Raw genomic sequence first — 10,654 nt, 5'->3', positions numbered from 1 at the left:
TTAAAAATGTGTATAAAGTCCGTCTGGTGACGCGAAGCGTTTTCGTATGCTAGCATCAATACAAGCAGGAAATGGTCTTCGATGTTTATTCCCCCAAATTTGAAAAATCCACCTAGAACATCTTTGATATGCGACTAATCGATACAGCTCGTATATTCTCTCCAGATCCTCATCAGACAGGGGCCAATTTTCTTCAAGATACCGACACACGTCTATCTTTAACAAACTTTCTGACAGAATATTGTCCCTAAATTCTTGGTGTGTTGTCAAGCAATACTCTCCTTGAGTTTTTATTTGGCCTAGCAAAGCCTCGTACTCATCGTATTCAAGCGCTTTTTCGTGGCAACAAAAAACACTCGATTGCCTTTTTCGACAAAGTACAATGTCCACACTTACAGCAACTTAGAGCTCGAAGGAGCCAAGTATTTGCTCTCTCAAATTCAGCATGTATTTCATCCTCCGACGAGAACAAGTCGCTCTGCTCACTCTCCTGTTCGGAACCGTTTTCTTCGCTTGTTTCGGCCATTCCATTTATTCAAATGTCGAGTTTACTGGTATTTATTTAATAAACTTGACAAAGTCTCTTCTTGGCGATGAATTATTCAAGTTTTCTTGCGACGAAATCAAGGATGAGCTCAATAAAAAGATTTCAGCTTTGAAGACACTTGAGAAAACATGCAAAGAACCAAAACCCCAATCTGACCTCGAAGTCATGATTTCTGAAACAGACCTGTTTGATGCTATCCACATTCATCATACCCGAGGTTTTCTCGCGACGAAATCAAGGAGCAGATTGGAAAAAAGATTATAAGTTTAAAGAATACGCTAGAAATGGAGCACAAGCCTGAAAAGAAGCCTAAATCTCATCTGGAAGAGTGGATATCTACAACAAAGCTGTTCGATGAAATTCACATTCACCATTCGTTGCTGTGTTGTCAACTTGCGTACAGCTGTAAAGACCCCGAATACAGAATGAACAACCTTGAAGAAATAGAGAAAAAACATTTACTTAGCAATGTTTATGTTTCTTATGAAAACGAGGACGTTCCTAAATATGTGATGGCAGAGTGTGGTAATGTTATCTATGTGAGCTTCAAGAGACTACAGTCTTACACCTGGCCCCGCTTGGAAACTAACTATAGAGGTGAAATTTATTCATGTAAGTGTAGAAGTGTGCAGGAATGGCTGTAGTGGCCAACTGATCGGTCGTAACTTTGAGAGTGAAGTAATTATGAAAATTTGCCTTCAGATATCAAAGTATAATGTTTTGCGAAGTGAAGTGAGGCGTGAGTGTTTAGAAATGGTTTAGAAATTTGAAACGCATGAAAGGTGTCATGTTTCATTGCATGAAAGAGAACAAAAGAAGATTTGAATAAAAATCCCGATTACATTGTTTCATGTACACCTGTAGCAGCCTTGTACCCAGGCGCTTTGATGTTTTGCTTTGAATTAATTGTCGTTTATGCAGGAGAATAAACGTGTAAACCATGCATTGCTTTTGATCACATAAATTGATTTTATAGTGAACAGCCATAGGGTTTATGCCCAGACATAAAGTCATAAAGTAAAAGCTAAATATTTTCTTTATGAACGATGCTAAGTGTAATCAGATGGGTGATTTGATGAAAAACATAATGGATGTTTCTAATTTCGTTCCTGACATTGTTATTTGTCTAACTTGCCTAATGGTTGCTGCTGATTTTGATCAAAACATGAAATCTTGTCTATATAATGTACTTGTAATAATCTAGAGAAATTTTGAAAATTTTTTCTTAAAAAACATGTTTTAAGATGTGAAAAAAGAAGCTGAGAAAATCCCTTTGAGGTATTTCGTCAGAGCATTTTTTCAAAAGAAACGGATCATTTTTTCAGGTAAATTGTGAGATTTGAAATTCAAAATAACTTTTATTAGTTGCACAGACACACCAACCACTTAAATCATTTCTTGACGATTTGATCAGATTCTCTATAGGTTTGGCTTAGTATGGCCTATTTATAGTTGATAGCTATCACAATACACTATCATTATTCTATTACTTTATGTTTTTGCAAAGCCCATCCATTACATGAATCATCAAGGATCATTATTTTCTTAATTAATTGTAATTGATGATTATAACCCCAGCTCTACCAATATTTGAAAAGCTTTGTCATGTCTTGATGTATGCTTTATCTTTACTAATATTTACATCCTAATAACATGTATTCTCCTGTTTTTAGGTGTCTGATTTTTTATAGCTATCCTTGTTCTCACCATTCTAATCCAATTTTTGCTCAAAAAATTCTTAAAGTATTTTTCCATTTCTTTCTTAACTCTCTAGTCTTTAAGACTTCTTGGTTAGTATCTGATTGTTTTTCTTACATCCAAAGAATTTGTAGCATAGTGGGACTGCCTGTTTTGGTGTATCGTAATTCAGATTTTTTTCAAAATTCATAGTTTTTTCTCTCTCCTTTTCTTCATTTTTACTTTTGAACTCAATATCCTTGCATTCATTTAAATCATATACTTTATGTCACTTTGTATTAATAACTATGCTTTGTCATTTTCCCACAGTTGTTTCCCACTTTTGTTGTACTTTATGTAATTTTTGCATCAAGCTATTATTCATCTTGCTTTATTTCTTTCGGGCTCGAAGCCCCAAACTCTTGTAAATTTAGTAAGTCCAACTATGGCTAATGGACAATGGCTTTCTATACTCCATATCCTGCCCTTTAGTGGGAGATTGAGCTTTTGGTTTGCCATTGAATTTGGGGGTTAGCGCTAATCTTGACTTTTTTAAATATTATGTGCAAATGTTTTTTTTATTCTGTCATTTATAGGACATTCCAGTGGTGGAGCAATTGCATCTTTAGTGTTGATCTTTTTACTGGAAGAATTCAAACTCCAAGATGAATCATATTTAAAATCTTGTTTTAAATGTCTCACGTTTGGCTTATTGCCTGTGGGTGACAGTAATTTAACACAATATGTGGAGTCAATACCCGGAGCAAAAGATTGTTTCTTTAACATTGTCCAAGCTGATGATGTTATTCCAAAACTATTTGGCACTGTTAATGGTACTCAACTTGAGGTATGACTTTTTTAACTTTTTTTTCTCATCTATAATTGATTAGTTTAAAGAATAGCCCAGAAACTTATTGATTGTTTTTTGTGCCTGCATATCAAATTATGTGCATTTTTTTTAATAAAATACTTGCATTGTAAGTGCATGTCTGCTAATGATAACGAGCAATTCATGTATATAATATAAATTTGTTGACCTGCAAAAAATAATAGCTAATTGCATTGTCTTTACAGAATCTGTTATGGGATTTTGTTGAGAGTGTCATCCAAGAGTCTATTGATACACTTGATGTAAGTTTTTCCAAATTGCTATCACAATAACAAACATAAGTCGTCTATATTCAGGTCAAGTTTTCTATAAACTTTAACCCTCAAATCAAAGTCTTGCTTCAATTCCTGGTAAGTGAGTGATTAGGTTAATCCAACTTCCTTGGATTTGACGTTTTTTATTGAAAAACTCAGGAAACGTCTCATTTTAGAGGAATCAAGTAATGTTAACAGATAGAAACATTAAACAAAACATCATGATGAAAAAATTTTTTAGGGTTAATCAATATTTTAAAATATCCAGACGTTACAATAACCAATAGTTGCCATTCTAAGAATATATCTTTTAGGGCGAAGCTAACGAGACTTTTTAGGGAAATTCATTATTGTGGGTTATGTAAAATCTAATCAAAATAAAAAAATTTAGTGGGCTAGACATTTATGTCAAAGTTTTTATCTGTGCATAATCTTTAGAAACGAAAGCTATAAGAACATTTTATTGCAAAAATAATAAAATGTTTGTAGTAGGCACATTTCTCTTAAGATTAAACACTAGAGATTATTTCACCAGCTATGAATTCATAGACCTTTTATTCAACTGTATTTTTACAGAAGGATACGCGCATATAGCGATTGTGTTTTACCATGAAATACCCGGATTATTATTAATTTCGTGATTAAAGTGATATAGTTGCTCAACAATACATTTTTGTTTCATATATTTTTTAAAAGTAAGCCTTCATTTCTATAACATTTTTCTGAGAATGACAAGCTATATACCAACCTATGACGATAATTTTACATAAGAGGCTACTATTTTGTACACCCTGTAAAACAATAAAAAAAACTTTATGATGTCGAAGGTATAAATGATCATTTCCATTTCTAGAGGACTGCTATATGGTTAGAGATCTGCAGTAAAAGCAGTTGGCTGTTGAGCTCAGTGAAACGGCATTTAGGTTTCTAATTTGATTTATTTTACTACCTCTGTCAACAATCTTTTTACCATTTTAAAAGTATTTCTGTTACCAAGTCAAAGGGATGTGAGATATAAAAGCATTTCCTCTTGTCGAAAATATTTTTATATTAGAGGTAATATCTCATGATTTTATTTCCAAACAATTTTCAGTTTTGAAGAAAATGCCCAATGGCTACTTTTGCTCATACAAGTTGCGCATTTACGCATTCACTCAAACTCCGCAAATGTTTCTTTGCAAATAAGCATCATTATATCTAAACAAACAATTTTGAGAATTTGAATTTTTGCAAATAAGCAATTTGATTCATATTATTTATACGATTCTATTTGTAACAACAGTGAGAAAAGCAACACAAAAATTTTATATATAGCTAGCTGCAGTTCAACGTAAACTCAGTTCTTCGGTTTGACTCAAAAACTTTATGTTAGACACAATTTCATCAACAAATAGGAGTTAGGAGTGTATCCCATTTACCCAAATATTTTCAACACTCAATACGTCTCTAACTGTTTGGAAATTTTTCAAAATGCATTGCCGATCTTTAGACTTGTCTTTTAATGTTCAGTTTCGCTTGCTCGGAACATTATTTGCATAATGTATGTAAAATTCATCCAACTACTTGAATTTTTGTATTTTTAGGACCCTTTTTCCGATGTTAAAAGGTTTTTTAAAATGATTGTTGAGGAAGCAAAGCGTGCAAGCCTGTTCTGAGAAATTTAACTGGCTTCGATCGCTTGAGTATTTTTGGAATTTATTATATTCTTGAAAAAAAGTCCAATGGATCGAAGTTTAAGGTTTTGACTGCATCAGAGGCTAAAGATCACTTAACTATCTGCAATTACGATAGTATTCTGAGCATACATCGGCAATATGTTATTAACGTAAGTTACGTATCTTTAATTTAATGTAACGTATGTTGATGATAATGTTTAAGCCGCTTATTCGGGCATATGATTTATCAATATGCTGCAATTCAACATAACAAACTCATCCATGCACTTGCAATTAGAAAGTTTCATGAGGAATATAATCAATTAATCAGCAATACAGCTCGTCATGGCTTGATTTCTTCAAGCCCTTTTAAGTGCATTAATTTTAAATTTTAAATTTCCTTTTTCGACAGCATAGCCTTAAAAGGTACGTGCACGAAGTTGAACTGGCTTTTGTCAGAGGTCAGCTTCCTGACCTAGCCTGTTACAAACGGACAAGCAACAATACTATCGACGCCAATGAAATCATTCCAAAAATATCTGTTGTTCATTTCGAAAATATCGGTAAAAAGGTTATCATTAAGGTATCTGGTAACGACATGTGGTTCGTACACCAGACGTCTGTCACAACAGTTGATTTTGATGGTAAAAATTTGCCTGTGGACTTCGTTAGATCGACTGGTTCTCAAGTTCAAACAAGAATAAAGAAAAAGAGCATCACCTACGAAGAAAACGTTTGTGTTCGGATGAAGACACATTTTGAAAAGTCCAAGTATCTTGAGTCATTTACTGCTCTAGCAAAGACAACGGTACGTGAAAATCATAAAATGTCAAGTAATTTGCACGGGCTATAAAAGTATCCTGGTCAAAAATATATGTTGAATGAATTCGAACCTAAAATAAGATAAATCGAAATTGACCAGGGTTGTGGTTGAAATCCTGGTAATTTCAGAATCACTTAAGCAGGATACTGGTTGAAGAAAAATTCAAAATCGCGAAGCACATACTTAATAAGGTAGAAAAAGTTAAAATTGCTTTAATTTAACAAGGAATACTGGTTGATCAATTTAACCAGAATAGCGTTGGTCAACTTTACCATATAGTGTTGGTCCATATGAAATAACTTTTTGGTTGAAATTTCACCCCAGAGTGTGTGTGTCTTCATCTCTTGACAAATGATTACACAATTAATCCTCTTCATTAAATAATTTAATTTTAGACTTATTCTATAACTCAAAGACAAGAACAACGCCTCAAAAGAAAGTTTGCAAGGAAACGAGTGCTTCTCTGTCAAACTGATCTTAAGGTGCTTTTTCCATCTTCTGAGTGCCAAGACAAAGAAAAAACAAACAGGTGTATTAGATCGCCAATAACTTTGCTGATTGAAGGGGAAAAAATCAATGAAGAGTTAAGCGAAGAATTAACATCAGATGCATCATCACTTTCTTCTGGAGTTTCTTCTTCTTCCATGAACAGTAAGATGCTGGGTACTTTAAATATTTTACGGAGTAAATTCAAAACCTGTAGCAGCTTGCTTAGCGCTTTCATGCAATCTCAAGTGCAGATTCCTCTCGAAAAAGCTGGTAATGATAGTGATGTGAATGAGTTGGCCAAACATGCTAATTCATTTCGATTATCCGTTTGAGGACTGCTGATAATGCCTTTCAACTATATTTGGGGCGTATGATGAAATCATCTGAAGAGTTTGAACAGCTTTTGATAAAATTCACTCGTCGCATTAATGATGTTCGCCAGTTTATTTCCTCTGTCGAAAGGTATCAGTTTCCTGACTACGATGAGAAGTTAGAATTTCTTGTTGGTAGCATGAAACAAGGGGTTACTTGCAATCAGAAGTGTATCAGTTACTCTCTCGAACGCCAGATGGAGCGTCAGTGTAGAAAAAGGAACATATTTCATTACACATCAATAGAAAGTATTCTTCAACAATGGAACGCTAATTTTGAGAACGAAAATTTAACGTTTGTACCAAATGAATATCGCCCACTGGTTGCTCGCTGGATAAATGGTCTTTGATGATTAATAAACTTCGGGAGACGTTAGCCAGTCAAACTTCTATTGGTGTTGTTGGACTGATAAACTCTGGAAAATCAAAACTTGTTAGCTCAATGTTTGAAGTAATGGTAAGCACTGTTGTTGAGGTCAACATATATCCATTTTATCTCGTTTGTTCAACTATCTTTGTGTGTGATTGGGTCATTAAAAAATGACTAGTGTTGTTGTGCTATTGTGCATATGTATCGATGCTTTGATACTTTTTAGAGCTTTAATTAAGCGACATTAGTTTCATATAGGTTTTATTAGTCGTTTGTGGTTAAAATAATATACTTTGATATATTTCTCGACTGTGATTGGTTCATTGCAGTGCAGTTAATCTGTACTTCGACTGTGAAAATGTGTAGTTGCACTGTAAATTTCGTAAACTGATTAGCTGAAAAGCAGTGAAAGCCAAAAAAGAAAATTCTTTTCAATTAAAAATAAACATGGCAGGAGTTGTAAGTAAACATAGATTTCCACAACTGCGATCATTTGAAACTCAAGAATTAGCTACAAAAGAATGCAAAGAATAGAAATAAAACAGCAAGCACTTTTTTTTTTTAATGAATGTTTTTAACAGCTATGCCGCGTAACGAGGCATTTATGAAGCGATCGAGATAGAGTTGGACGGTACAGTCAAGAAATATCTGAAAGTATCTTGTTATTAAGTAATAGTATAGTTTCTCGTACAATTACGGCTAAACATACACTGGTTAGTTTTTAAAAGACCTCAAGTAGCACTCGTCCTTTGGACTCGCCCTATTTCGCTGCAGTTTTTAAAAACACACTCGTGCATGTTTATACGTCATTGCACTGGAAAGTGGAAACTATACTATTACCTATACTAATAGTTCCATTACGTTTGTCTTAGTAAAGAAAACGGCTTAACAATTATACGCGTGTTTTAGACGGCGTCTGACACCACAGATCAGAAGCGAACCACCGTTCCGTTGATTTACAACTTGGATGAGCACTTTAAAGGTTTAGATGTCATTGATTTTCCTGGTGTTGATGATGGTGATGAGACAGTTCCTGAGTTGGCAAAATTGTTGTTAAGTTTGACTCGGATTGTTGTATTTGTTGTTGACTACAAGTAACGTGGCTTAAAAATGTTTGGTAAAATATTAAGTCAAAGAACAATTTTTTTATTTGATTGACCAATCTTATTGTTTGGTTTTATCCTAGAAAAGCTCATTCCGAGTCATCAAAACAATGGCTTTCCATACTCGAGAAAGAAAACGTACCTGTTCTTGTTTGTTTAACATTTGGTGACAGACTTTTTGTTGAATTAATGGTTGAAAAGGGAAATTGTGACATTGACGCGATAAAAGCGGGCGTGGAAAATGAAGTGGAAGTACTAGATAAGTTCTTTGTTGTTTACTATGTAATATAAACGTTTCGTCCATTTATTTGCATGCGTTTTCCTTTAAATGGTCTTTAAGCTAAACTATTATATGTTGACGCTTTTCTTTTACAAATCACACGTACATATTTGTGTGCAAGTACTCACTCTTATTTTAACTTTGCGAAATGAAGCGAATATCCGGTTAAATTGAAGATGTTTACTTGATGTGGACATTTATTTATATTTAGACAATCAAAAAGAAAATCGGATTGCCAGAAAGCAGTAATCAACGTGATTTTAAACTGTCAGTGTTGTCCTTTGACTACGATTCCTACCTCAATTCTGAGAAGTGGAAAGCAAAGCTGCGTAAAGTTGGTCTTTGTGATGAACTTGATGTGGGTCGTTGGATCGCAGAGAAATTGGAGGATCAGTACGAGCTACATGATCTCTCACAGACTTTTTTAAAATATATCGAGAACAAAGAAAGCAGCACTTTACATCCATGTCTGGTAAGTTAGCTTAACTATAATTCAATCATACCAAAAAAAATTACATTTTTTATTAAAATTTGTTTTTCTTAGAAAGTACCTTTATTTTTAAAGCAAAACAAAGAAACGATAAAGACTAAAAAACGAGGAAAAGTGGGAAGAAAGCAAAAGAAAAGGAGTGAGTATGAACATATTATAAACCTATCATTTAACACAGGTTGCACGTCATTTCATGTTGACTACGAGGTAAATGAACATGTCATATCTATAGGTAGACGGGTTACAATGTGGCCTCGATAATTGTGTCGGCCAACATTCATATATTGATTTACAATCATATATACTAATTCATGCATTAGGTACATTTGAAATTAATTGCTTTCTACCAATTATAATTTTTTATGATTAGTTGACCGAAAAATTGTACATTTTAAATTTTTAGAAAATGAAATCAATTCATGAAGATTTTTTATCAAACAATCGAGCATCTGTAACCTCTAACAATCGTTGTTGCAAAAACATGCGTTTAATTTACAATTTGCAACTATAGTACTCTTTACATAGTAAATGAATTTGACTCACGTGTTATTGTTCCAATATAATAAGATGACGATGCTTTCATTGAAACAGAAGTGTTGATACGTGAGAGCACACTCATCCATCGAAACTTATTCAAAGTGTTTATGATTTGAAAATTCTGTATCTAAATTATATTTTAATGAAAAGAAAGCTTTTCTTTAGCAGAGAACGCACGTTTCTATTTGTTTTCAATTTAAATTTGTTCATTTTGCATTGCATAATGAACCGTTGGAACATATCAAATATCCTTCGCTTTCCTTGAATGCAAAGTTTTGCACGAATGCCTTGAGTTTTAAACCATTGACACTTTACAACAAAGGGAACACAATGGTGACAAAAATTCAGTTGAACAAGGTGGAGGTCAAAGCATTTTTTTGAACCACAACTTTAAAACTTTTCGCACAGAACTTTTTGCACAAAAGTTGTATCCAAAATTCCTTGATTTGAAACTAAATGTCATAAATTATTTTATTTATCTGTTTTAAAACATCGATTCACTGAAATTAGGATCGATGGAGGCATTCGTTGAGTATGTATAACAACAGCAAGCGCACAGAAAGAAAGTACATTAAAGATAATTAAGTCTGTGAATGAATTGCCCATTGGAATTCCTCGTGCCCCAACATCATATTTCTCGTCTTCAATATACATTTAGTTGTTTTCACATTTCCCAAATAACTTAAATCTCCAACGAATTATCAATTTTATACAAAAGGTAGATTTAGTGCAATGTATCCTGTTAATGTAATGTCATACACAAATTAACAGGACTCATATTAAGTAGTACTAACTACTAACTAAAATGCCCATCTATATCTTTTGCCAATCTATATTCATTGTCTGATAGGTGCAAAGTATGTAAAAGTGGATTACTGGGAATATAACCTCTGCATTACTTGCGAGAATTTTTTTAAAATTTAATGATTTTCATTTCAACAAGGCAAACGTTTTCCTGCCTGGTCATGAAAACCATTTGGGCAGCTGTGTGAAATTTTGAGTTATCCCGTTTAAATATGTTTTTTATTCGTTTAACCTGACGAAGAGGTGAAAAATGTGATTTCGACTAAATATTTCTACTCCTGTAAATGCATGGAATCCAATTGTAGCCTTGCATTTCTTTAAAACCCAAAGGAGTGTTCAAAGGATTGATGACTTGTGTTGTGACC

The 10,654-nt window shown here is 33.5% G+C and overlaps 3 protein-coding genes and 1 long non-coding RNA gene across 4 annotated transcripts; 3 read left to right on the top strand and 1 right to left on the bottom strand.

Annotated features, from left to right (window-relative positions):
* On the bottom strand, positions 1–526 carry LOC124435171. Its single transcript, XM_046985120.1, has 2 exons — positions 397–526; positions 1–332 (listed from the first exon to the last, which is right to left on the bottom strand). Exons 1-2 carry the CDS (start codon positions 524–526, stop codon positions 1–3), a joined length of 462 nt encoding a protein of 153 aa, XP_046841076.1.
* Positions 527–3,022: 2,496 nt separating this feature from the next.
* LOC124435402 lies at positions 3,023–5,004 on the top strand. The gene is made up of 3 exons (XR_006945026.1): positions 3,023–3,071; positions 3,299–3,355; positions 4,951–5,004. It is a non-coding gene; the product is annotated as an uncharacterized LOC124435402 (long non-coding RNA).
* Positions 5,005–5,124: 120 nt separating this feature from the next.
* LOC124435170 lies at positions 5,125–8,173 on the top strand. Its single transcript, XM_046985119.1, has 4 exons — positions 5,125–5,192; positions 5,435–5,830; positions 6,241–6,660; positions 7,985–8,173. Exons 2-4 carry the CDS (start codon positions 5,621–5,623, stop codon positions 8,171–8,173), a joined length of 819 nt encoding a protein of 272 aa, XP_046841075.1. The 5' UTR covers positions 5,125–5,192; positions 5,435–5,620.
* On the top strand, positions 6,800–9,654 carry LOC124434999. The gene is made up of 6 exons (XM_046984955.1): positions 6,800–7,162; positions 7,985–8,192; positions 8,262–8,430; positions 8,670–8,930; positions 9,003–9,087; positions 9,352–9,654. Exons 3-6 carry the CDS (start codon positions 8,368–8,370, stop codon positions 9,369–9,371), a joined length of 429 nt encoding a protein of 142 aa, XP_046840911.1. The 5' UTR covers positions 6,800–7,162; positions 7,985–8,192; positions 8,262–8,367; the 3' UTR covers positions 9,372–9,654.
* Positions 9,655–10,654: the final 1,000 nt, after the last annotated feature.

Source organism: Xenia sp. Carnegie-2017, unplaced genomic scaffold (assembly GCF_021976095.1).
Source record: "Xenia sp. Carnegie-2017 unplaced genomic scaffold, XeniaSp_v1 HiC_scaffold_14, whole genome shotgun sequence".
Lineage (NCBI taxonomy): Eukaryota > Metazoa > Cnidaria > Anthozoa > Malacalcyonacea > Xeniidae > Xenia > Xenia sp. Carnegie-2017.
Note: the sequence above shows the minus strand (reverse complement) of the source record. Positions and strands in the feature narration are given on the sequence as shown.